This window comes from Neophocaena asiaeorientalis, unplaced genomic scaffold (genome assembly GCF_003031525.2).
Source record: "Neophocaena asiaeorientalis asiaeorientalis breed wild unplaced genomic scaffold, Neophocaena_asiaeorientalis_V1.1 scaffold45, whole genome shotgun sequence".
NCBI classification, from domain to species: domain Eukaryota; kingdom Metazoa; phylum Chordata; class Mammalia; order Artiodactyla; family Phocoenidae; genus Neophocaena; species Neophocaena asiaeorientalis.
In genome coordinates, this window is record NW_020174642.1 from 12,615,586 (window position 1) to 12,641,562 (window position 25,977).

Here is a 25,977-nt window from a genome sequence, read left to right on the forward strand (position 1 = left end):
GGCCAGCCCCACCACGTGGGCCTGTCTGCGGTCCTCTCTGTCCCACTCTGGCTTCCCGTGTCCCCTGAGGTCCCACCGGCACAGAGCCTGGCCCGGCCCGGACTGTACTGGGAGAGCTTTTTGGGGTCCATAAACCAGCACCGGGTCCCTGGGCCCAGACCTCACACTGGGCACTCCTTCCCTGAGTCCAATGCCTGACCAGCTCTGCCCAGCAGCATGTCTGGGGACCCAACTGAGCCCAGACCCAGGCTGCCTCAAGTCCTGGGTCAGACCTGCCTCCTGAGCTTGGCACCAAGGCCCTGGCTTCACCTCTGCAGGACAGAGAGGCAGAAGCCCTCGGAGGCAGAAGGCCACACGTGCCCCCCGCCAGGACAGAGCCCACAGGCTGCCCAGCTGAGCCCCGGGACGGGCGAGGCTGCGTGGAGGGGCTGGGCCGTGTTCACAGGCGGGCCACGCGTGCTTGGACCCTGCTCACCACTGTCTGTAGCAGCACGTCTTGGGGCAAACCCACGTCATTGCCCTCCTCGTGGGAGGAGTGAAGGGGACATCTCCAGGGGAGCTGGTGGGGTGGCCCACAGCCCAGCTGCCCCAGGGTCTGCTGTCCAGGCGCTGTGACTGTAAACCGCAGGGGCTGGTCCTGTGAACTGTGTCTGTGGTTTCCAAACAGGCGCCGAATAAAAATGACCATTTACACTGACACTTGGTTTGCAAGCGGCTTTCACCGTCACGAGTCCTCAGGAGTCTCTGTTCTGGACGGCCCAGGTGGCCAGTCCTGCTAGAGTACAGGTGGGCACAGGTATACGCAGAGGTACACGGATGCCCATGAACACACATGGGTTCCCAGATGCATGGTCGTCCTTCTGTACCCGTGGGGGGTTGGTTCCAGGACCCCCTCAGATACCAAACCTGCGGGTGTTCAGGACCCTTGCATACAACCTATGCACATCCTCCTGTATGCTTTAATTTATCTCAGGTTACTATCATACCTAAGACAAGAAAAACGCTATATAAACAGTTGTAAATACAATGTAAATTCCATGTAAATAGTGGCTGGCACATGGCCAGATGTGGAATGGCCGGATATGGAGGGCCACCATGGGTGCGCTGTGTACACGGACAGACACACGTGGGCAGGTATACACATCTGTGCACGGATGTACATGGATACACGCAGAGGCACACAGATGTGAGTGGATATACATGGGTGTGAGATACACACGGGTGTACACAGATGTACACGGATGTGAGCTACAGATACACATGGATGTACACGGCTGTCCACGGATGCCACAGGCGCCCCACACCTTTCTTCTCTCTCAGGGTCTCCCTGGCAGTGGCCAGCAGCCTCACAAGCTCTTCGGAGCCGGCTAGGTGGTCCGGCCCCGGCCCCCGTGCCCCCCACAGCTGTGGCAGATGTCTGAGCCCGAGGGGCCGTGCACACTGCACAGAGCAGGGGCTCAGTGGTGCCCCAGGGGCTCGGGACTAGGGGTGGCAGAGGCCGAGTGGGGGGACCAGCACCTGTGGGGAGGCTGCAGGGGGAGCAGGCAGAGGCGGGAGATCAGGGCCCTGGGTCGTGCTCACGGGGGGCACCGAGCAGAGCCCTGCCTCCTGGGTCAGTAACCAGAGGCGAGCCTCCTCCACCCATCAAGCCCCGCCAGCTCCCTGAGCATGGAGGGGGTGCTGCCCCTTCCCAGCAGCGCCCTGGGGTCGGCTGTGGTGTCTTGTGTGGAGGCGCCTGGGGACCACCTGACCTATCTGACCCACACCAACGGCCGTGAGTTGAGTCAAGCTGCGTGTACAGCCTCTTCCTTGACCCTCAGGGTGCCCCGAGACGCCCTGCTCACCCAACCCGACCTCAGGGGTCCCAGGGGGCAGCCAGCTCCGGCCCCTCCTCCACCAGGCGTCCTGCTCTGAACTCACAGCAGCGGCCTTTCCCGAAGACCCTGGGTGAGGGCCGGAGGCCATGGGAGGGGACGGGTTCAGATCAGGACGGGGTTGGGTCCTCACCTGCTGGGGGGCAGGGCTGAGACCCTCTCGACCGGATGGATGCGTGGAGTCAGGGGTCCCCTCACTCGGGCTGTGCGTCTGCTTCACGTGCCTGGGGCCAAGCGGATGGTGTCACGTGTCAGAGGAAGCACGACCGGCTCTCGGGCCCGGTGGCAGTGCCCGGGTGACGTGGGCAAGTCCCCCGGGGGCTGGTGCGTGAGCGGCCCCCACCACCGGGAGCGGGTCAGCATCCACCCAGCTCCGGATCGCAGGGCAGAGAGGACCTGGGGTGAAGCCCAGAGCGGAGGAGCCGGTGCTCCCGGGCTTCCACCCGACGGAGCCGCCACCCCCAGCGCCCCACTTCTCCCCCAGAAACAAGCCAGAACAGGGTCCTCATTTTTGTCAGGTTTTTTTTTCCAAAAAAAGGAACAGAGCATCGTTTACAACGAAAGTACCTGGACAACTGCAGACGTCACAGTTCAGCCACAGGCTCAGGAACACGGCCCCCACCCCCAGGGCCCGGGTCACCCCGTGGGCACCGGGTCCCCTGGGCTCGCGTCTGGGACCACCTTGCCATTTCCCTGGGACAAGGGGGTGAAAGCAGGGAGGTCTGGCGTGCACGTGGACCCCCCGCACCGGCCACGTGTAGGCAGGGACAGCAAAGCAGCCCCCAATGGCCGGGCAGCTGCCTGAGCATCCCCAGCAGGCCGCGGGTCACAGCCAGGGCGTGAAGCAGGGCTGAGGAGTGCCCCGCTCGGGGTGAGCCGAGGACCCCTCACGGAGGCTGGAGGCCCCCGAGGCTTGGGTCTCAGCGACAGAGCACCGGGGGCCTGTCAGTCACCGGTGCCGCCATCTGACGATGTGGACGATGCCGGAAACCTGGCTGCTGACACCCAGAAGACAGGCAGCTGCTGGGGACGTGTCAGCTCTGAGGTCAAGGCCCAGGCCCGCTGCGTCTGGTGCCAGGAACCTGGCCGCCCACCGGCCGGGAGAGCAGGTCGCGCAGGGTCAGGCCTTGGCCTCGGGCTGCTGCCTCTGCTCCCCCACGGCTCGCACGCCGTCCTCTGGGGCGAGCCCGTCCTGCGCGGCCGGCTCCTGCATCGGACTCATCAGCTCCTGGGCCGGTGGCGGGGGCTGGCGGCGGCCCTGTCGGAAGTGGCGCAGGCCCGTCAGCAAGGCCGCAAGCACATAGGCGACAAACAGCACCAGGAAGTACACAAAGTAGATGAGGAACTGGAACAGAGAGGGTGCAGGTGAGGCGGGCGGGGGCACCCAGGGGTCGTGGAGGCCGGAGCAGGGCCCAGCCTCCACCCACCCAGCAGAGCTTCTGCAAACCCAGCACTTCTGCGCCTCCGCCATCTGCCCCGTAGCACTTCGATCACCTTGTGTGACAGCAAATGTGCACTTGGCTCTGGGGCCAAGTCCTCACGGAGGACACCTGTGCGGGCGGAGGCTGGTGGAGGAGAACAGGCCGCCCAGGTCTCCCGGCCCCCGCAGCCCCCGTGGCCCCAGGGCAGTGCAGCCCTGCACCCCGGGACCAGTGAAGCTGCACAGCGGTGATGCACAGGGAGGAGTGCCCAGCACACGGGAAACTCCCCCCGATTCTCAGACCGCAGGGGGCAGGGGATCCAGGGTGGTCTCCTTCGCGTGTGGGCCAGACGAGCGTGAGTCCCGCCCACGGCCCCGGAGCTCAGCTGCCCCGAGTGGCCTCCCCGAGAACCCCTCAGCACTGCGTGCTCAGCCCTTCTGGGAAAGCTCATTTTCAGAAGCAAAACCAGGCAATGAAACGTCGGGGACTTGGCTTCCGGGAGGATGGAGCTGGCGTGACTTGCCTGTTCCTCGCAAGTACGATTAGAACCCTGGACACTGCACAGACGACACACAGAAGGTGCCTCTGAAAAGTGGATGGGGGCAGACTAGCTGGGGCCTTGGAATCCAAGGAGCACCACGGCAGTGTGCTCCCTGGGCTTCTTTTCTTTCTGCTGCATGTATTTTTAAAGGAACCAAAGAAGCCCACAAACCAGAAATACCAGGAAACAGAAAAAAACACTCAACAAAAGCTGCTGTGCCCAAAGGAGCAGGAGAGGGACCCCCACCCGCCCAGCAGGACAGGACCCTGATGAGTGGGAGCCCCGCTCCTCTAGCCAGACCCCACCCTCATGACCCAGGCTGTACACCCCCCACCCCCGTCGGGTGGTGTTGGTCAGGGCCCAGTGGGAAGCTGGAATGTCCATCCCCGTAGGGACCACATGGAAAGCCTGGACTTTCACTCCCCCCAGGTGGTGCCCCCCCTCCCTGAAGAGTCAGGACTTTTACCCCACCCAGCCGCAGTGAGAATGCTCCCCCCCCAACCAGTGTCACTGGAGGCCACGTGGGGAGCAGTAATGAGGCAACCATGGCCCTCCTGACCACTGCAGGCCATGTGCGGAGCTGGCACTCCCTTCCTTGCCCAGCAGTAAGGAGAAGCCCCACCCCACCCCTCAGCGTGAGGAGGGCTGAGTGGGGAGCCTAGAATCCCACCCCACCTGGCTATAATGAGGTGCATGCCCCTAGTCCTCTGCTAGGCCGGTGTCAGGAGAAGCTAGCTAAAACAGAAGGATTAAATGAGAGCCAGAGTCTCAAAATATTATAGCCAAAGTGTACAGGTTTCATTAAAAAACATCACTCAGCACACTTACAAACACACAGATCTCTAAATGAATGAAACACAATCAGCAGACACCCACACCAAGATGACAGAGATGTTACAGTTATCTGAGAAGGATCTTAAAGTAGTCACCGTAAAAATGCTTCATCAAGCAATAACAAACATGCTTGAGACAAACGAAAAAAGTCTCAGAAAAGAAACAGAAGAGATAAAGAAGAAAAGCTACAATTGAAAAATATAATAACCAAAATAAATACTCAGCAAATGGTCTCAACAACAGAATGGAGGGCACAGAGAAAAGAATCAGTGAACTGGAAGATGGAACAATAGAAATCACCAAATCTGAACAACAAAGAGAAAACAGATGGGGAAAAAAAGCAGAGCCTCATTCTCCAGGGGACAAAATGTAACACTGTGTCATGGGTGTAAAATAAGAAGAAAGAAAAAGAATGGGGCTGAAAAAGTACTTGAGGAAATAATGACTGGGAAAACTTCCCAAGTTTGGTAAGAGACATAAACCTATGGATTCAAGAAGCTGAGAGAACCCCAAACAAGACAACACCCCCAAATCAGACCAACACACACCATATTCAAATTTTTGAAAGCTAAAGAAAAAGGAAAAATCTTGAAAGCAGCCAGAAAAAAAAAAAATGACACCTTAAGGGAAAAATAATTAGAACGACAGTGGATTTTTCATCAGAAACCAGGAAGGCCACAAGGATATGACAAATTTTTCTCATACTGAAAAATTCAGGAATGAAAAATAAATCAAGACATTCTCAGATAAAGAAAAACTAAAAACAATTTGTCACTGGCAGACCTGCCTTAAAAGAATGCTTAAAGGAGGTTCTCTAAACAGAAAGTAAATGATAAGAAACCTGGAACATCAAGAAGGAGAAAGAACACAGTGATTGAAATTGTGGGTAAATAGACTTTCCTTCTCTTCAGTTTCCTAAATGTTTGACAGCTGGAGCAAAACTTATTATCCTATCTTAGGTGGCTCTAATGGTATACAGAAGAAATAAGTAAGACACTTGTACTTAAGCAGTAGAGAGAAAAGTGACCTAAAGGAGGCGAGATTTCAATACTTCGCTACAACTGGCCATTTAATACACAGAGCAACCATCAAAAAAGTTACCGTGAGCGATACACTCAAAAATACAACAGATAAACCAAAATGAAATTCTGAAGAATCTGTAAATAATCTATGAGAAGGCACAAAAAAGGAAAACAGAAACAAAAGGCAGAGAGAATAAAAAGAAAACAAAAACTGAAATGTCAGACATAAGGACTAATACATCAACAATTACACTAAACATAAATGGTCTAAATAAACCAATTACAGACAGATATTGGCAGAGTGGATTAAAAAAACGTGACGACAACCATAAGCTATCTACAAGAAACTCAGGTATAACAATATAGTCAAGTTAAAAGTAAAAGGATGGAAGATAATATGTCATGTAAACATTAACCAAAGGAAAGCAGAATGGCTACATTAATATCAGGTAAAGTAGACTTCAGAGAAAAGAAAATGACCACAGGCAGAGAAGAACATTACATAATGATAAAAGGCTCAATCCACCAAGACATCCAGTGTATGTGTAATGCAACAGAAAGCTGCAAAAACATGAAGCAAAAACATGACAGAATTGAAAGGAGAAATAGACAAAGTCACTATTATAAATGGAAACCTCAACACCCCTTCTCAACAATAGGCCAGACAAAAAAATCCATAAGCATAGAGAAGAAAGCAATACCACCATCAACTATAGGACCTTATCGATATTTATGGAACACTCCACCCCAAAACAGCAGGATTCGCATTCTTTTCAAGTGTACATGGAGCTTATAACAAGATAGGCCATGTCCTGGCCCCTAAAACAAACCTCAACAAATTATAAGAATTGAAATAATACAGATTGTGTTCTCTGCTCACAATAGAACATAATCAAAATAGAAACCAATAACAGAAAGATAACAGGAAAATATCAAAACACTTGGAAAATAAACAACACATTTTGAAATAATCATAGGTCAACCAGAAAGTATGAAAGGAGATAGAAATACATAGAAATGAATGAAAAAGAAAATACAACATATCAAAATCTGTGGGGTGTAGCTAAAGCAGGCTGAGAAGGAAATGTATAGCAAGAAATGGAAATATTAGAAAAGAAGAATTCTCATACGATTTATCTAAGCTCCCATCTAAAGAACCTAGAGAAAGATGAGCAAAATAAATCCAAAGCAAGTAGAAAGAAGGAAATAATAAGGACAAAAGTTCTAGCCAGTAACAGTAAGGCAAGAAAAATAGATAAAAAACATTAAAATAAAAACCTCCCAGAACTAATAAGTGACCTCAGAAAGACTATACGAGGTTAACTCACAAACATCAGTGTATTTCTTATACAGGCAGACCTCAGAGATATTGTTCAGTTCCGAACCACCGCAATAAAGTAAATATTGCAATAAAGCAAGTCACGCAAATTTTTTGGTTTCCCAGGGCATATGATAATTATGTTTATGCGATACTATAGTCTATTAAGTGTGCGATAGCATTATGTCTAAAAACAACAGTGTGCATACCTTAATAAAAATACCTTATTGCTAAAAGATGCTGTCATCTGACGATGCAGGGCTGCCACAAACCTTCAACTTGTAAAAAAGTCAGTATCTGTGAGGCACAATAAACGAGGTCTGCCCGTACTAGCAGTGAACACCTGGGCACTGTGATGAGACGAACTGTGTCCCTCCAAATTCATTTGTTGAAGCGCCAAGCCCCGCTGTGACTGTATTTAGAGATGGGGCCTTTCAGGAATGATTAAGGTTAAATGAGGTCATGAGGGTGGGACCCTAATCCAGTAGGACTCCTTATAAGAGAGAGACACCAGGAGTGCACACGCACCGAGGAAAGACCACATGGGGACACAAGGAGAAGACGGCCGTCTGCATGCTGAGGAGAGAGGCCTCAGGAGAAACCAAACCTGCTGACACCTTGATCTCAGACTTCCAGCCTCCAGACTGTTAGAGAATAAATTTCTGCTGCATGAACTACCCAGCCTGTGATATTTTGTTATGGCAGCCCTAGAAGATTAATGCAGACACCAAAACTATAAATACGGTATCATTTACAATTGCTCAAAAAAAAAGGAAATTCTTAGGAATAAATCTAACAAAACACGCACAGCACTACAGTACTTGCATGTTGAAAACTACAAAATGCTGAAAGAAATCAAAGTTCTAAGTAAATGGAGAGACATACCATGTTCACAGGTTGGAAGATTCTACATAGTAGAAGATGTCAATTCCCCCAATATTGATAAACAAGCTTAATGCAATTCCTAGAAAAGCCCAGCAAAAATTTTTGTAGATATACACATGATTACTCTAAAATTTATAGGGAAAGGCAAAGAAACTATTATAGCTAAAATAATTTTTTTTTTAATTTCAAAGTTGGAGGAATCGGTGTACCAAATTTCAAAAACTTACCACCTAGCTACACAAGCAAGACAGTGTGGTAGTGGAGGGAGGGTAGGCACATAGCTCAACAGAACAGACAGAGAGCCCAGAAACAGACTCACACAAGTGGTGGAAAGCAATGCAGTCTTTTCAACAAATGGTGCTAGAGCAACCAGACATCCAGAGACAAAGGAATGAAATGTTGTAAGCTTCACACCTTACACAAAAATTAACTCAAAACAGGTCACAGACTTAGATGTTGGGGAAAATCTTTGGGACCCAGGGCCAAAGAGTTATTATATGTGACACCAAAACTAAGATCCACAAAAGGACAAATGAATAAATCAGACCTCATCAAAATTAAAAACTTATGTTACAAACAACCCTATTAGGAAGATAAGATGGTGAGCTACGAGCAGGGAGAAGCCTTTGCAAAGCACACATCCAACAAAGGACTACTACCTAGAATACACAGACATTCTCAAAACTCAAGTGAAAAAACAAAGGAGGGGCTTCCCTGGTGGCGCAGTGGTTGAGAGTCCGCCTGCCGATGCAGGGGACACGGGTTCGTGCCCCGGTCCGGGAAGATCCCACATGCCGCGGAGCGGCTGGGCCCGTGAGCCGTGGCCGCTGAGCCTGTGCTCCGCAACGGGAGAGGCCACAACAGTGAGAGGCCCGCGTACCGCAAAAAAAAAAAAAAAAAACAAAGGAGCCAATTAGGAAATGGGCAGAAAAGTGAAGAAACACTTCACCAAAGAGGATGTACAGATGGCAGCTGCACGTGGGGAGAAGAGCGTCACAGCCACCAGGGAAAATGCAAATGGAACCACAGGGACCACCAGCCCTCCACACGGCTCGGAATGGCCGAACAGAAACGGTGGCCACACTGAACGCTGATGAGAATGTGGGGAACCCGGATCCCTCAGGCAGGCCAGTGGGAATGTTAAATGGTGCAGCAACCGTGGAAAACAGTCTGGCAGCCACCACGTGACTCAACAACTGTACTTCAGGGCATTTATCCAGAGAAATGGAAAACTGCGTTCACACAAAAAGCTATAAACAAATGTTTAGAGCAGCCCCCAACTGGATAAAGCCAGGGCTCTTGGCGGTGAGTGGGTAAATGAGCCGTGGTCCAGCCACCGCGGAGCCCCATGTAGCAAAGGATCGGAGTGAAGTAGCCATGCATCTCCAGGACTTGGGCTGAGTGGGGAAGGCAATCCCGACTCACAGCTGCAGGGTCCCACTCTCGCGATGACAACGCTATAGAAATGGGGGGCAGACCGTGGTGGCCAGGGGTCAGGGAGGAGGCAGGGTGGGGGCCTGGTGTGGCCGCAGGGGGCAGGGAGGGATACTCCCGTCTCGACTGTGCACGGTCCGTATCCCGAGAGTGCCCGCACCGCAGAACTGCAGGACGTGACCGGTGGGGAGGCTGGGCCCACACCAGGTACGTGAGTCTTTGCATCACCTGTTACCCCACAGGTGAGTGTGTGGTGACCCAGAAGTAGAGTTCAACTTAAAAGACCAGCCAGCCCAGGCCAGCTCCCTGCCTGTTCCGTGCTGGTTCCCACCACCGGCTCTGCCCCACTCTCGCCACCCGGGACGGAGGGAGGGGGCACCCAGAACACCACGTGCAGGGAAGGTGAGTAGGACGAGCCGGGGCGACTTTCCTTCTGGATGCCACCAGGATTTCTAGCTACGAACCAACCTCTAGAGTTACCTTTTAACCAGGAAATTAATCCAGCAGGAGAAAAATCAATATATTGTCGTCAGCTTGACCCAGCGTGGCCAGAACCTGTCACGTGGAAGGGGCTGGGGCCAGGTCAGGCGAGGAAGGCCCAGCCCCTGCCCCCCGCCTTGGGCCCTCGGAAGCCCCACTGCCCAGAGCCGGGACACCCAGGGCTCCAGGGACGGAGAGGCTCCCCCAGGTACTGGGGCCCCTCCCAGGCCAGCTGGACGGCTGCCAGGCAAGGCCCCATGGAAAGGCCAGGGGACAACATGCTCCCCTGCGAGGCCACCGCTCTCGGGGAGAGGCCTCCCCTGGAGGGTCCCTGGGGAAGGAGGCCCCAGCCCGCCACCTCTGGACGACAGGCCTTGTGCTCTCCGGACAACCCCTCCCGCCCACCCCGTAGGTGCAGTGGCACATGGCCCTGTGGACCTGAGTCCAGCCTGGCCACCCTGCTCAGCCACAGTCCCCAGTGTTCAGCCTGGGGTGGATGGGGCAGTGTCCCCGGAGGGCCCCACTGGTGACCAAGGGCCAAGACCTGCCTGCCCATGTGGACACAAAGGACCAGAGGCTCTGATGTCCTTCACCAAAATGGATGTCCAAACCCCATCCAGACAGCCAGTGTCCGAACAAGAGGGTCTCTCATGCCTGGGACTTCCTTCCTGGCCAGCTTTGGGATCACCAAGGCACCTCGGACGGAGGGCTGGGACTTCTCCACGGAGCCGAACAAGCCCCAGGGAGGTCTGGGCTCCCAGCAGATGGAGGCTGCGTCCCACAGGCAGAGGGCGGGGCACGATCCCCGGGGGAGCCCGGTGACAATCCCTCCCACGGGACCATCCTCTGGCTAATTCCAGCTCACTCAAGACTGGTCCTGCCCTGGGTGAGGCCACTGGGAGTCACATGCCCGAGTGGCCCCCAGTCTCACAGCGAAGAGGAATTCTCAAGTTCTTCTTGGAAGACCGAGGACCCGCCTAGGACTGGATGGAGGGAGGGGCCGGGAAAGGGGCCAGCAGGCGCCAACGTCAACCCCACGAGCTCCACTCCCTGCTGTCCCCCACAGAGGAGACAGACCGCTGCCACGTGAGCCAGGACCCGTCATCACAGGCAGGGACCTGAACGAGGGCACACCCTCCACAGAGGAGACAGACGGCTGCCACGTGAGCCAGGACCCGTCACAGGCAGGGACCTGAACGAGGGCACAGGGGATGCTCGGCCACGCCTCTGTCCCTCCGGGAACCTCAGCCAGTGCAGGGGGCGCCCAGGGCCGGTGAGAGCACCTCCAGAGCCACCTGCACCCAGGCCAGCCTTGGAGGCCCCAGAGGTCTCGCCACACTCGACCACGCATGCCCACCGCACTGCCCAGATGTGGGCGGCACTTACAGCCCCAAACTCAGCCCTGGCAGGGAGCCGCACAGGCCGGACTGTGGTCCCTGCCACCTGGCCCTCTGACCCTTCCCTCCCTGCTCCCGCTCAGTCCAGGGGGTCTGGATGGAGACGCCCCACCCTCAGCGGGTCTGTGGTCTGGGTCCCGGGACAGGCAACACCACTGGCTGCGTGGCCACGAGGAGGCCTGGCCAGGACACGCTCCAGAGCCTTCCCTCCTCAAGGAAGTGAGCCCAAAACGGGGGCTCACCTGAGAGCGGACCGGGAGGCCCAGGCCCCGCTTGTCGGAGACAACGAGGGTGATGATGGTCTTGAGGACAGTGGCGAGGAACGTGTTGACTCCGAAGACAAGGGCGCGGAGCTCTTGAGAAAGAGAAGACGCGATCTGAAAACTTAACGGGGAAGCGGCGAGGTCAGACCCTGCTGGGAGCGAGGTGCACGCACAGGCGCAGACGGCCCAGGTGCGGGGCAGCGCTCCCGGGCCACCGGGAACAGCCGCGGGGCATAGGCGAGACCCGCCCAGTGCCCAGGCTGCCTACCGCTCTGGGGCTGCGTCCTGACCTGGCACGTCCTCCTGCAATGACTCACAAAGCGAGTGCAAAACCAGGTGCAGAAGGCAACCTCGGGAGATGCTTGAAGTCTCCTGGTAACTCCAGGACAGAGTAAGTCATAATCACTACAGCGTTCCCAGAAAATCAGCCTCATGAGAGCCGGGCATTAACAGATGGGGCACTGCACGGACAGAGTACGAGGAAAATTCCGGGATTAAAGTCCTTTGTCATTAAATGATTCAGTAAATTACAGAAAGAACCGTAAAACAAATAAAGAAGGCAAGAGGAATTAATACACTCAGAGCCTGCGGTGCCCGGCAGAGAAATTAACATTTGAACGTACTTCCAATTAAAAGCCCCAAAGTGCCTTTAAAAAAAACAGAAAAAACTGATCAAGAAGTGTCAGTTCTGAAGAATAAATGAACAAAAATACCCACGAAGCCTTTACGGAGAATGACCGAGGAGCTTCTGCTGGGGGCTCAGGGAGAGGGGGCAGTACACGAAGGGCAAGGATGAGCAGTCACGTGACAAACGGTGCACTAACTAAGAGAAGACAGCCGGTGGATCAAAGGTCCCTAACGGCAGGTTCACTCCCGGGAAGCGGGCGCTGGGCCAGGTCCCGCAGGCGCGGGCAGGACGTCACACCACACACACAACTGACTCAGGCAGTGCTGCGCGAACTCCGAGAGTCGGATTAAAGCAAACGGTAACACGGCAACACATAATAAAAGGCTCCCGTCACATGTGGTAGAGGTAAGCGCACTGCAGACAATCGCGAAAAAAGAAATCCCGGCAGAAAAAGAAGCCACAGGTATAAACTGGGCAGGACACCAGGGAAAGGCAACTAGCCCGCGGGCCGCCCTCCACCACCCGCAGGGGCTGTGTGCCTGCCTGGACAGCGTCTGCGACGTCTCTGAAACCCCCTTCCAAAGCACGTGCCCTCTGACCTGGCCGGCTCCCTTCCAGGACCCACCTGAGGCCATTGTCAGAATTTGGGAAGAAAAATGTAGGTGAGAGGGGGTGGCTCCCATGTTTTCTGTCACGGGAAGATATCGGAGACAGGGGCCTCATCACCAGGAGGACAGATGACAATGCCCTCTGACATGGAGCCACGCGGTTACGAGGGGCAGGGGTGCAGAGTGACCCCGGCTCGCTCCAGGCAGCCCAATACCCACGTCAGCCACGGGGTCTGGGGTCTGAGGAGGTCTGCTGTCTCCTTCACGCCTTTCTGCCTCACATTTGACCTTTTCTGCATCGTATCGGATCTTTTTGCCACGAACATCTATGGCTTTTACAATTAACAAGAACACGTGAGACACTAAGTGGTCCTGGGAGAAGGAAAGGGAGGGAAAGACACCCACGGCCCTGGCGCCCGTTCCGAAACGCTGACAGTGACGGGACAGGTGGGACGTTTCCAGGCTGAGTGTCAGGAGAGGAGGACACAGCGTCCAGTGTGCACGGAGTCCAGGCCACAGCCATGGCCACGCGGGCAGGGGGGCATTAGGAGCAGAAATCAAGAGAGCAGGGCCAGGGTAGTCGGGGTGTCTGGGCAGCACTGACCCTGACGGGGAGGAAAGGAAGGACGCAGCCCAGGGCAGGAGAGGGACGCTGGGTGCCGGGTGCTCCTGTGAGACGGCTCAGGGCAATCAGGCCACCACACTGCGGGGCGACGGCTGCAGAGGGTCAGGAGTTCGAGGACACGGTCTGAGCTCAGCACCAGGCAGGGACAGATCTCGCTGGGTGTGACCGGAGTGGGCAGTCCAAGTGGGGCGGGAGGTGCCCCCAGGGAGACGGGGCTCAGAGCGGAGCTAGGGCCAAACAGCGGGAGACAATGACAGGCCACCTGCCAGGTGCAGGAGGTGTCCTGAGCATGTGTGCTGTGCGTGGCATGAGGGCATGTTACGGTGTGAACACGTACGGTGTGAGCACGTGTCTGGGGTGAACACATGGTGTACGTGTGCAGCTTCGTGACAGGTCCAATTCAAAGGGTGTACGAGGGTGTCAGAAGCCAGCGAGATGCGGGCTGAGGAAGGGTCTGGAAGGCACGGGTGGTTGGCAGGCAGCTCCCGGGATGTCCCCGGGCCAGTGCTGGAGCATCCCCAGGAGTGTGAGGAACACAAGGGCGTCAGGGGAAGGGCTCCCCCGGGCAGAAGGCAAGCTGGGTCACCCAGTCACTCTTGGGCTGTGGGCCACTGTGCCCAGCAGCAGAAGTGGGAGGGGATGGGAATGACCCAGGATGGGACAGCAGGGCCAGGAGACTGGAAGAAAGGACCTCCCGAGGTCCGGTCCCTGTGGACACCGTGGCTCAAGAGGGGAGCAAAGGGGATGCCCACATGGCTCCTTGCCCAGCCCCGCGATCCTGGTGGCCAGGACGGGGCGCGCTGTGGACAAGCGGGGCCCTGGCTAAAGGCATCCAGGGCTCACGCGCCTCCTGATGTGAGTGACGTGCCAGCACACCCGCTCCACGCTGCCTGGCACATAGCCCTGCAGCTACCCGTGGAACCTTCCGGAAGGAGGCCTCTCGATACACACGGCGCACGACCCTCCAGCTGCCCACCCTCGGCTGCGGTCTTTCGGGGCTCTCCTGCCAGCAGTCCCACGTGGCCACCCCCCACCAGCCCGACTCACGTGGCGACGGGCACCAGGAACTGGTAGGAGCCACGGAAGAGCACGAAGGCCGAGTAGCACAGCCAGATGCTGCTGGTCCTGTACATGAGGAAGACCAGCCCGGCCTGCAGCACCGTCACCACCGCGATGATCAGCTCGGCCCACAGCGCCCAGCGGAGCTGCACGAAGCCGGCGGCAAAGGAGGTGACGGCACCTGGGGAGACAAGACGCGTCAGCGCCGTCCTCGGCCTCACGGGTCACCGCTGTCTGGGTGAGGCAGGCGGGGCGTACCGAGCAGAGTGGAGGCGGCGTCCGCCCCGCCGTTGTAGACCCTCGTGGTGTCCGTGGTGGGGTTGACCACGTTCCACAGGATGTGCACGTAGTAGACGATCAGGTAGTAGCCGGCGGAGTTGAAGACCCACCAGAGGGACCAGAGGCGCAGCTGCGGCAGCCGCGCGGTGCGGCCCAGCTCGCGGAGCATGTGCGCGAGCACCGAGTCCCGCCAGGAGGCCGGCAGCCGGCCCAGCTTCCCACCTGTGGGCTGCCCTTGGCCCAGGTTCATCCGGTCCAGCTCGGAGGGCGAGGCCCCGGCACTCGCGGGCGCTCCGCGGTTGAAGAAGAGGCTGCGCTTGGGGCGCTTCAGGAAGAGCGTGAGGACCAGGCTGAAGGTGAGGAAAGCCAGCGAGATGTAGTTGAGCGTGGAGAAGGGGACCCTGCCCATCGTGACCAGCAGCTGGCCCAGCACGGAGCTGGTGAAGACGCCCAGCAGAACGGAGGCCCGCGAGTAGCCGGCCATGCGCTGGTAGCAGGCGGCGGGCACCAGCGAGAAGATGTAGGAGGAGTAGGCGATGCGGGCCGCCATGGTGATGCCGAAGAAGAACTCCATGGCCTGCATGTGCAGCACGGACGAGCCGAACAGCAGCAGAAGCCACACGGACACGTAGCTCAGGCCCTGCAGCAGAAGCACCGGCTTGTAGCGTAGGTAGTCGGTCAGCAGGAAGATGGGCACCAGCACCGCCAGGTAGGAGTAGGACAGCACGGGCGTGATCTCGTTGGTGACCTGCGGGACGGCAGGCGTGTGACCCCGAGCCCCGGGAGCGCCCGGCGCCCATCACATCTACCGGGCTTGGCCGGGTGCCTGGGAGCCCCACCCGGACCCCACGCACCCCTTCAGCGCGGCGCCCCCAGGACTACGTGGGGAGCGCCGTCCTCCAAAAACGTGCAGCCCGTTAAGATTGTCCAGGGCAGCCAGGGAAATGGAGCAAAGCACAGCCCGACCCCCACCGTGCTCTACCCTGACCCCATCTCCCACGGGCGTGCCTCTCAGACAGTAGCTCGGTGCTGACACACACAGAGAGCTGGTATGTACGCTGAAAATAATCAGTAACTACATGGTAAGCCATGCTGATCCAGGCTTGTTTCTAACGAAATAGAAACATGATATGATTTCACCTGAAGTCTACCGATACAGAAAACAGAGCTGTGACCAATCTACACTCATGCTGGCCACCAAGGAAGGCCTTCAGGGGCCGGTCCCACTCGGTCCCAGGGCACAGGGGATGCAGGAGAGGACCGGGCCCTCAACCCCCCTTTGCCAGGCAGGACTAGGGGGATGTGTCCATGGGACCCAGGACTCCCGGCTCCACCAAGGCAGCCGCCCGCAGCCTCGGCCACTCAGCTCTCCACTCAAAGAGGGCTGGCCCAGTAGGACCGTCCCTGCTGGGCACACAGGGCAGAGGCCAGAGCCACAGACCCACTTGGGATGACAGCCAGCTGTGTCCCTGGCCGCCCAGGAAGGGCCATCCTGGACCCACCTGGGCCCAGCCCCCAGCAAGAGGTCCCAGCTCACGAGAGGCCCAGGTCCCTGGCCTTGGCCCCTTCCTGGGGGATGGACACGGGAGGCACCCTGTGCTCAGAGCCTCTCCTGAGGCCCCAGGTGGGTTTTCAGCAGGTGGCCCCTCACAGGAGTTGCACCAGACCCCATCCGACACCTCCCAGGGGCTCCGACTGAGAGCCCCACACAGGGATTCCACCCGACGCTGCCCAGGGCCCGGCCATGGCTCAGATCAGCCAGGTCAGCACCAGGTGAGCCTCGGGCCCTGCTGGGCTCTCAGAGCCTTTGGCCTCCCTTGGGTCCTACCTGACTCAGGGCGCTAACCTTGACTCAGGCCTGACAACCTGCTAACACCATGGGGCGATCCCTGCACCAGCCCAGGGGGCCCTCAGCCCTGCAAGGCCAGCAGGCACCGAGGCCCACTTCACAGACGCTGCCGAGGACCTGGGGCCGAGCCCAGGCCAGCACGTGGGGCCCAGCCAAGCCCACTGCTTAGCAGCCGGCTCACCTGCGGGTTCCTGCAGCCCTCGAATCTGTCCACCCAGGATGTGCCACCTGGCCAGCCAGCCCCAGGGCAGCGCTTCCCAGGCTGTGCCCAGGACCCTGGGCTGGCACGCACACCCACCACCTCCAGGGCCCCCCTGCCCAGTGGCCTCCTGCACCACATGTCCACCAGAAGCCATGGCTGACCCCAAAGGCTGTGGTCCCCCAAACACTGAGCACTAATGCCCCAGGACAGTCCAAGACGGCATTGGTGCAAGTCCGTCCCCGGGGCAGGGTGAGTAGTCAACGCTGGTCCCAGAGGGGTCAGAGCCTTGTTTACGGAAAATTCCTGGAACGCCAAACCATCCCTCAGCTAGCTGACGAAACCTCTTGGCAGACAGCTTGCACAGCTGCAAGGGCCACGGGGTCAGAGCCGAGGGAGACCAGCTGGTCTTTCCCTCCTGCTGCCGCTGCCCACACTTCTCAGGCTGGGCAAGCACACGGGCACCCACAAAGTCCCTGGGGCAGCTGGCACGAGGACGGCCTCCTACTGGCCTCGGTCCAGCATCGCTGGGCCACGTTCCCAACACCTCGATTTGGACGGGCCGGGTCCAGGCTGACGGGCAGGACGTGGGAGCTGGGCCCAGGTCATGACCCAGGTGGCTTCAGGGCAGCAGCTGCTCTGAAGTCAGGAGGCCTGGCTGGGGCCCCAGAGCAGCCAGGACCAGGACGGGGCGCCGGGGGCCCTGAGGACCGGCAGGACCCGGGGAGCAGGGCAGGGCCAGGCCAGGCCAGAGGGCACCTGAATTCCAAGAGGAGCAGCCCCTAGAGTCAACACCTGGCAGCACCCAGAGGGGCGCCGAGTCCTGCCTGATGGGGAGGGAGGACAGGACAGGGGCCGTCACAGAGGATCCCGCCAGCACGGCAGGGTCAGCCACGGGCTTGGAAGGACTGCTGTGTGAAGTGCCCTTCACACAGCAGGGGTCATGATGTGAAGGGCAGGGGTCATCACGGAGTGGGTGGGGGCCTGACCCAACCCAGGCAGCTCAGATGCAGAGCAATCACAGGCCCAAAGGCGCAAAGCGAAGCTCGGACCCTCCCGGAGGTGCTCCACGAACCGGGGGCGGCGGCACGCGGGGAAACCCTCAGCACAAACCGAAAGGAAAATCCGGCAGAATTCAAAGGCGAAGCTGTGGCATCAACGGACACGGCAAGCGGGGAGGCGGCCAGCGCAGACAGGAGAAGCCGCTGCCCACAGGCGGTGGAGCCCGCCAGGCACAGGAAGGCAGACGCCCGCAGGGAGGGGAGACCGGCCGAGGCCTCGCTCCGGGGACAGCCAGGAACACGGGACCGCGGCAGACGTCGAGGAAATGCAAACCCGGCAGCGAGCTCTCCCATCTATCAGATGGGCAGGAACTCAACAGCGCCTCGCGGGTGCTGGCCCGAGGAGCCGGCAGCGGCCTCGCGCTCAGGGGGTCACAGCAGGAGGCCACCAGCAGCAGCGTCTCCCCCCAGGGACGAGCTGGAGGCCCCGGAGACCCCTGGGGCAGGGGCGGGCAGGCCCTCTGTTTGAGGTTTGAGGCCCTGAATGCAAGTTGGGTGGCAGCAGCCCGAATCTGTGTGGGACGGCCACAGACCCACTGGGCTCTTCCCAGACGGGCCTCTGCCATCCTCTGGTCGCGCCCAAGGCCTGGGGGGTGGCTTAATTTCTGCGACCTACTGTAATCAGTTACTGTGTGAGCTAAGAGGGCAGGTGGGGGGAGTTCATGACAGGTTTTCCTTCTTGTTACTTTCACGGAGCTTCCCACTCACTCCTACGTCATCTCCGCAGTGGAAGACAGCCCCTTGCAGAACACAGTGGTGTCCAGGGAACTGGCCAATCAGTGAGCGAGGGATGTGCCAGACCGGCTGCTCGAGGGAGGCAAGCCCCCACCCCGGACTCACCTGGGAAGTGACCCCTCTGGCTGCAGTGCTGGCCGTGCGGTCAGACACAATCACACACACACAGCTTTGAGCCTGTGCACGCGGCCCGGGCACCCTGGTGTGTCCATTTTCCAAGAGGACTACTTTGAGGGGGCAGGACTCATCTGCACGGCGACTCCATGTGACTTAATTCTGGGGTTGGTGAGGGGTTGGGGCCGAGCTCTGGGCCAGGGAGAGGCAGGGGCTCCCTGAAGAAATCAAGTGGGAAATCCAGGTGGGAGCCAACGGGGGCCAGCGACAGGGGGTGTGGAGGCCGGCGGCCACCCTGGAGGGGACAGACAGGGCTGGCGGGCCGGGGCCAGGTTCTGGGGTGGCGGGCGGTCCTCAGGCAGGTCGAGCAGGTGTGGTGACCACAGCCCTGACCGTGAGCTTCATCAACCAACGGCCTCTGAGCCCTTTGGATTTGTTTTATTTTATGGAGACAGAAACAGGGAGGGACACTGCCTGTTGCTGCTTCTACTACACGTTTGACCCCAAAAACTCCCATCGGGTATAAGCTTATTAGTCAGGTTCCAATGAGATCCTTTGTCCTTGTTCTGAGCAAAAGGCAAATTCCTTCCGTAATCCCTTTGGGCAAACAGGCCTCTGCTGGAAGCAAGGGCCCAGCGGGCGGGCGGGGGCCCCCTTGAGCTCTCCCCTCAGAGGCCCACGGCAGGCATGGACCCCTCTGCCGGACCCGCCATCCCTCTAACAGCGGGGACCTGGTAGCCGCCAGCGCCCGCAGCCCGAGCAGCCCCCGCACTCCGGCCCGTCCCGCCCACACGCGCACCCACGTGCCTGCTTCTGCGTGAAGTTCTTGTCGGGGCCCAGGAGGTAAGGCGTGATGAAGCTCTCCCCGGGTCGCATCTGGGCCATGAAGCCGTAGAAGCAGAGGCAGAACACCAGGCTCCACCAGGACTGCAGCTTGCGGCCCGGCCTGGGTTCCGTCGGGACCTGCTTCTCCACCTCCGGGCCGGAGAGGGCCATGCTGCCCAGGTCCCCGGTGGCCCTGCAGGAGACCGAAGGGGACTCTGTACCTGGGAAGGAGAGCCAGAGTCAGGGCAGCTCAGCAGACAGCCCGCAGCCATCTCCCACCCCCGGAAACTTGGCTGCAACAGGCTCCTCCCCCTGTCATTCAATCGGGCTCAACCTCACAAGGTGGAGAGGCCTCAGCCCCAGCCCCAGTCCCAGCCCCGTGCTCCAGCCTGGAGCTTGTGACGACCCAGGAGCCAGGCCCAGCCAGGCCACACTGTCACCACTTCTGGGGGCTCCAGGGCTGCAGCTCCCACAGGGTGGCTGCCAACCACGTGGGGCCCAGAAATGTTAAGTAATGAAAACTAAATGCAATTTAAGATCCAGGTCCCCGGGGACACCGGGCTCATCTCACGTGCGAGTGCTGGGCTGCGTGCACCTCCCCCGCAAGGTCTGACGGCCTGATCCTCACTGTGTCCCAGCACCAGGCACGTCCAAGTGCCAGGCCCAGAGGAGAAGCAGTCGCGCCCGCGATGGCCCAGAGGACGTGGCAGGAGGAGGACCTGCCAGGCCAGGCACACACCAGACCACGGTCCAGGGTCGGGGATGGGGGCAGAGAACCCCCAGGGGCCACCGAGGGCAGAGTAAGACTTCACCCCAGTACCACGATTTCAACACAGGCCTGGCCCTTCTCAGCAAGGGGAACTATGACAGTCAGAGCCCGGCTGTTCTTATTTCCTCCTGTGTTTATTTCTGAGACTGAGGGAAAATGGGGGGCTGCTGTGTGACAGCAGTAACCCCCTGAAGAAGCTGCGGCTGGCAGGTTTGTTTGTGAAGCTACAATGGGGGCAGGGTACGGGTGAGGGGGCCAACAGTGGCCCAGGAGTTACAGGGTCCTAGGTCCCAACGTTCTCAAGGGCCAGGCGAAACACCAGCTAGGACGGGGGCTGGAACCCGGCCCCTCCCCCGGCACCCCTCCCCCCGGGAGGTGTGGTCCCCCAAGAGCACACAGGCCAAATGGCTCCAGCAGAAAGACTCTGATGTTTGGGGCAGGGGGTGCACACACGGTCCCCCACTCCAGCCCCAGGAGTCCCCCAAGTTCACTCTCCCACTCCCAGGGCACTGCCCCCTGGGCGCCAGAGAAATGCACACTGTCCGCCAGACAAGCACCCCGTGTGGGGCGAGCAGCCGAGAATTTACCAAGCCCAGGGTCCCCAGGAGTGCGCCCCACCCTCCCTGTCCCCCAGGGGCCCCTGCGCTCAAAGAGACGACACAGGCTTCCCTACCTGGCGTCCCCAATCCCGGGGCAGAAGTCTCAGATACCAGAACCCCGCAAGCTCACCAGCTTCTTCTTTCTATTTCCTGGACTCACGTGACTTCTGAAACCCCAAGGCGGTGCTTCTGAGACTGCAGTGAGAGCTTGTCACAAGTGTGTCTGAAGGTCTCGGACACACTCCAGGACTCTGCACCCTGACACGGCCCCCAGACACGCCCAAACAGGTGAGCACGCAGGGAGCTGCTGCCTCGGGATTCCCAGCTGGTCACCGATAAGAGCTCCGCCTCCAGCATTTCAGGCCAACACCGCAATCCCGCCTCCACCTCCACCGACACGCAGATGGGCCCCAGGGCCCCGGGGCCCAGCCCTGAGGGTCCCAGGAGTCCTCCAGGGTCACAACACTGTGGTGGACCACCGCCACCCCCAGAAGCAAGGACATGCAAGGGTCCACACCCTGCAATGGCCAGGGAGCTGTGGCGGGGGGCGGGGGGGGTAGGGGGAGGGGGCAGTGTCTGCTGACACCCGGGGAGCAGGGCTGAAGGACGGGGTTTACATGGGGTCTCGGGGAGTGTCCCACGAGCTGCGCCCCCTCCCTCCCAGCCCCACCCCTACAGTCTGGGGACGCTGTGCTTAGTGCTGGAGTCCCTCACCTTCCTCCTGAGTTACGGGACAGCTGGAAGGAAGGAGGGGCCTCCCCCAGCCAGCAGGGAGAAACCCAGGCCTCCTCTGCTCTTGGATCACAGGAAGCAAAGGGCCAGGGGCTCACCTTGGGCTCACATGCACACGGTCTCGCCTCTGGGCTGCAGCCCATTGGCTGGCGGGTCTCCCAGGCTGCACGGGGAGCCTTCTACCTGCTGTCTCCGAAAACATCTGCTCAAGGAGCCCCTGAGCCTCAGGCCTGCCACCCAGAAGGGGTGGCCGAAGGAAGGCAGCCTTCTCACCGGGGCTGGGAAGGGCCATTACACGTGCCAGAAAGAGGGACTCAAACTACCTCTGTGCTTCTCACTCAGCCCGGGTGCCAGGGACCCGCTCTCCAAGGACGTGAGTGAAGATGCCACCCCGGACAAAGGCAGCTGCCTATCCTAGGAAACCTCTACCGCCCCGTGGCGGCCCAGTGACCCCTGGAGCCAGCCTCCCCCTGCCCCGTGCCAGGGGAGCAGACACAGCAGTGAGGATGCCAAGGAGCACAGAAGGTACCAGACCCGCGGGGCTCCCTTCAGAAATGGCCACTTTCATTCCTGCTTGACGTTTTTTCCTGAGCGTTGCTTTAAAATCTGTCCCTTCCACCCACATAAGGCCCTCCTCCAACTTCTTGTGGGGGGCACAGTCCTGGGCCTGCCCTTCACCAGCACCCCTGGCTCCCCACAGTGAGGGGGCCCCTGCAGGGGCACCCAGGGCAGAACTGTGGGGAGGGGGCCGCGAGGCAGCGCTGACTTCTGTCACCAGTCACAGGCGGAAACGCCCCTACAGGCCTCACTGAAGAGAGGAGGGCCAGGCCTCAAGGAGCCGGCACTGTGGCCGCTGCGGGACCACCACCCGGGGCCGTGAGCGGTGGCACTGATCTGAACTACAGGGACACCCGCCACACCAGGCGGGGCCCACTTTGGAAGGTGCGTCCCTCCCACAGTCTCCCACACTTGGCTCCGCACCACCGGACGCGCTGCCCAAAGCTTCCAAAACGAGTGGAGGGCTGCCAGCTCATGGGCCCATGGCTGGACCGCAGGGTCACGGGGAGCTGCGTGGCCCCATCCCGGGAGCAGCAGGGCCCCCGGGAGGAAAGGCCACCTGTACTGGGGCCTGGGATGGGGGTGCAGAGGAAAGGGCAGACGCGGAGCAAGGTTCTCCCCTAGCGAGGCTGGGCCCCCTTCAGGGAGCTCCAAGGACTCCGGCTCCGGCACTGTGGGCAGCCTGGGAGACGGCTGCTTCTGCATGCTTTCCGGAGTTCCGAGCTGGCCCCGATTCCAGCCTGTAATCTGAGACCTGCGGCCGGGGATCCCCACGTGGCGAGGAACCCCACGAACACACGTGTGTGCCTGGCGGACACCTGGACACTCAGGACAAGTGTTTTGGATAGGACCCGGGGGATAGCTTTCCTCCCGTAGACGTGTAGAGCGTCCCACTGCTCTGGACAGTCTCCAGCGCTGGGCTCCAACCGCGCCAGGAAGTGTTCCAAGGGGAAGTTGTTCACAATTACAGACTCCAGGCGCAGGAAACGACAGTGGCTTGGCTGGAGACCAGAAGCGCACCGGGGGCTTCTCCACAGGCCCGCGCGGAGACCGAAGGTGACAGACGCTTGGAGCGTGCGCCTGGGTTCCCACATGAGGCGAGGCTGCACGTGGGACTCACCGCCCCTTCACTCAGCGCCAGCGCCCCCGCGCCCAGCCCGGCACCAGGGGCCCATGCGCCCTGTGCTCTCCCCGGGCCCCAGAGCCACCGGCCCCCGTCCACCCCGACACTCGGAGCGCGTGCAGCCCCGCGCTCCTCCCGCAGCCCCCGGTCCTCGCCCCCGGAGCTCCAGCAGACAGGGGAACCCCACTACCTGCGCGCTCACGGCCTCCGCTGCTTGGCGCTAGAAGGGACCACACTGCCCACAATGCCCCGCGGCGGCTCGCTTCCGGGAGGCTGGGGGAGGGGGCGCACCTGGTCCCGCCCCCGCCGCACGTCACCGCGGACAGCAGTTGCACGGTCTCTGACATGCGCCCCACCGTGGCACCCGAGGTCCCCGCGGGACGGGCGCAGCAGCCCCGCGCGCACGCCCCGCGCCCCGGGACTCGGGGCTCAGTCCCCACCCCAGCCCATCGCGTCGCCGCCCCCGATCACGCGCCCCTGGCCGCCCAGCGCGGGCTACTCCCCGTGCGTCCAAACGCCCGGCCGCACCCTCCGTAGCCCCCTCCCGAACTCCTCGCGCACCCCTGGCGCCTACCCCCGCAGCGCCTGGCTCTGGTCATACTGATCACAGCTCGGGGTTGTGCTGGAGGCCTCCGGGAACGGACCTGGACAGAGACGCGCCCCCCCACCCCCGCGCCCCGCAAGCTGTGACCGCCCCTCGACGAGTGCAGAGCCCCTGACTCTGCACAGCCTATCCCGCCGCCACCCTGTGCGTTTTCTTCTCGGTTCATTCCTTCTGAGATGTTCCTTTCCTAGCCAACCCGCAAACTCAAGCCAGGGACGTGGGTCACTGAGCCAGCAGGAGACAGGACTGTGGGGTTGGAAGGGGCACCCTCCCCCCACGCAGCCGTCTGTGCGGATCACCCTGACCCACACTTGCTCTGGTGGTTGACTGGGGACTCCAACAAGGCACAGGCTCAGCTTCCCCGAGGGAGGCAGAGTAAATTGGGAGAGGGGCACAAAGACAAAGGAACGGACCAGAGGTCTGTTTGGACCTAGCAGAAGGTCCCCTGGAGGGATCCCAGGAAGGCGACAGGCCAAGGTCTCTCCCCGCTCCTCACGGCAGGACCGACCCCCCTGGACTTGACCTGTCTGGTGCAGTGAGGCCCGTGAAAGTGAGGGATGCCGGCCTCTGAGTCATGGCAGGGAGGTTGCAGGTGCCCAGGCTGTGACCCTCAGGCTGGAGCAGTGGGAAGCAGCCCCTCTGGCAGCCCCACTGTTCCCCACTCCTCTCTGCTGGGAGGCGGAGAACCCGGAAGCTGGCCTCACAACCTCAGAAAGTGGCTTCGCCCTCCCGCTGCCCTAAAGGATGGCACAAAGGAGCGTGGCCACGGGGCACCCAGCACCAGTGAGCCATTGCCATTGGCCAAGTCTGGGAACTGGCCCAGACCAGCAGTGCGGCCCCTTGGGGAGCAGGACGGACAGCACCCTGGGACCGGGACAGGAAGGGTGGGCGCCCATGGCACACACAGGTGTGCACAGGTGTGCAGAGATCAGCTGCCCCTGAGCAGGCCCACAGTGAGAATCGGAGCTCCGTCCCCCAAGTCCCTCATCCGGTGGTCTCTCTGGCATGTGGGCATGCGTGGAGTCCGAGTACCAGAGCCCAAGCCTTGCTGTGATCCCTGGCCACACAGAGCTCAGGGATCCTGCATTAGCTGGGCCTGGGGCGGGGTGGGGGGTGTCACTGGCCCGAAGGGGTCTCGGGTGGGCTCAGCCCAGCTGTGGCTGCAGTGTCTGGCTGGGCCATGGTGCCCAACGGCACGCCATGGGCATTGTCACCAGGAGGCCGCTCCTCCACGGGAAGAGGGAAGGGCTTCCAGAGTCCAGGATATGATCCTGCTGCCAGGAGCAGCCCGGACGCCAGGGCACAGGGTCCCAGAGGCCCCGCAGGTGCAGCTGGCTGGAAAGTGGGATTGCCAAGCAGAGACGTGCAGAATCAAGTGGCCTGGGGCGAGCGGCCATTTTGGAGGATGGATCTCGTGCTTCAGTCATCGTAGCTTTAAGTGGTTCTCTTGGCTTTAACAGTCTATTCGTCAGATGTTTACGTGCCGGCTCCACGCAGGATCGGGGTAGCTGCCGCGGGGGTCGTAGAGGGAGCGAGAGTTGGTCCCTGGGTGGACCAATGGTCGGGAGGGGTCAGGATGGGCCCGGCAGCGCTGAACCACAGCCTCACCAGGCTGCAGGCTCCAGTCATGCCTGCTCACAGAGATGTCCAGGGTCTACTGCCCCACGAGACCCCTCCCCTCTCAAAGGGGAGTTCAGGCACGCTCAGCAGTTGTAGTGAATGACAGCCCCCACCCCATACCTGGCCCACCCAGCCCTGTCTCCCCGCGATGGGGTGCCCCAGCCTGTCAGCTCCAGGTGTCCCCAGCTCACCACCTCCTGGGACACCCCCCCCAGAGTGTATCCCATCCCCCTTCCATCCCCTTCCCTCTCCACCACCACGTAGAGCCCCGCACCCCAAGTCCAGGTTGAGATAGCGAGGGGCCTGCTCACCGCTGTGCAGGCCAGCCTGCCGGGGTCCCAATCCGGGGCACAACTCCCCCTGGGAAGACTTCAAGGGAGGCTCATCTTTGGGGGTCTGTGGCACCCAGTCTCCCAAAGGGCTTCGCCCAGGCTTCGGGGGTCTGGTGGTGGACTTCTCCCCACTGCCAGCTCCTGCCCAGGCCCCTTGGGCTCTGCGGGGAAACCCTCGCCTAACCCAGG

General features: G+C 59.8%; 1 protein-coding gene across 8 annotated transcripts; it reads right to left on the bottom strand.

Annotated features, from left to right (window-relative positions):
- Nucleotides 1–31: 31 nt before the first annotated feature.
- SLC19A1 (solute carrier family 19 member 1) lies at nt 32–23,470 on the bottom strand. 8 transcript variants are annotated; one of them, XR_003004964.1, is made up of 8 exons: nt 20,894–21,302; nt 19,434–19,672; nt 14,648–15,416; nt 14,378–14,570; nt 11,449–11,590; nt 2,442–3,219; nt 2,008–2,098; nt 33–1,529 (listed from the first exon to the last, which is right to left on the bottom strand). XR_003004964.1 is itself a non-coding variant. In XM_024758169.1 (7 exons), the coding sequence occupies exons 3-7, from the start codon at nt 19,620–19,622 to the stop codon at nt 2,995–2,997; spliced, it is 1,518 nt and encodes a 505-aa protein (XP_024613937.1). In that variant the 5' UTR covers nt 19,623–19,672; nt 20,023–20,170; nt 20,894–21,302; the 3' UTR covers nt 2,379–2,994. The 8 variants fall into 8 exon arrangements, 6 of the variants coding, with proteins under 6 accessions (XP_024613937.1, XP_024613936.1, XP_024613938.1 ...); XR_003004963.1 differs by having other exon boundaries at nt 32–2,098; XM_024758169.1 differs by lacking the exons at nt 33–1,529; nt 2,008–2,098 and adding an exon at nt 20,023–20,170 and having other exon boundaries at nt 2,379–3,219.
- Nucleotides 23,471–25,977: the final 2,507 nt, after the last annotated feature.

What these genes read in the sequence shown, in the direction of transcription:
- SLC19A1 (XM_024758170.1), bottom strand. Translation starts at nt 19,622, where the DNA reads ATGGCCCTCTCCGGCCCGGAGGTGGAGAAGCAGGTCCCGACGGAACCC. An exon ending in AGAACTTCACGCAGAAGCAG is followed by an intron (nt 15,417 to 19,433) that starts GCACGTGGGTGC and finishes GCCGTCCCGCAG; the next exon opens with GTCACCAACGAGATCACGCC. An exon ending in TTCCTGGTGCCCGTCGCCAC is followed by an intron (nt 11,591 to 14,377) that starts GTGAGTCGGGCT and finishes TTCCCCGTTAAG; the next exon opens with TTTTCAGATCGCGTCTTCTC.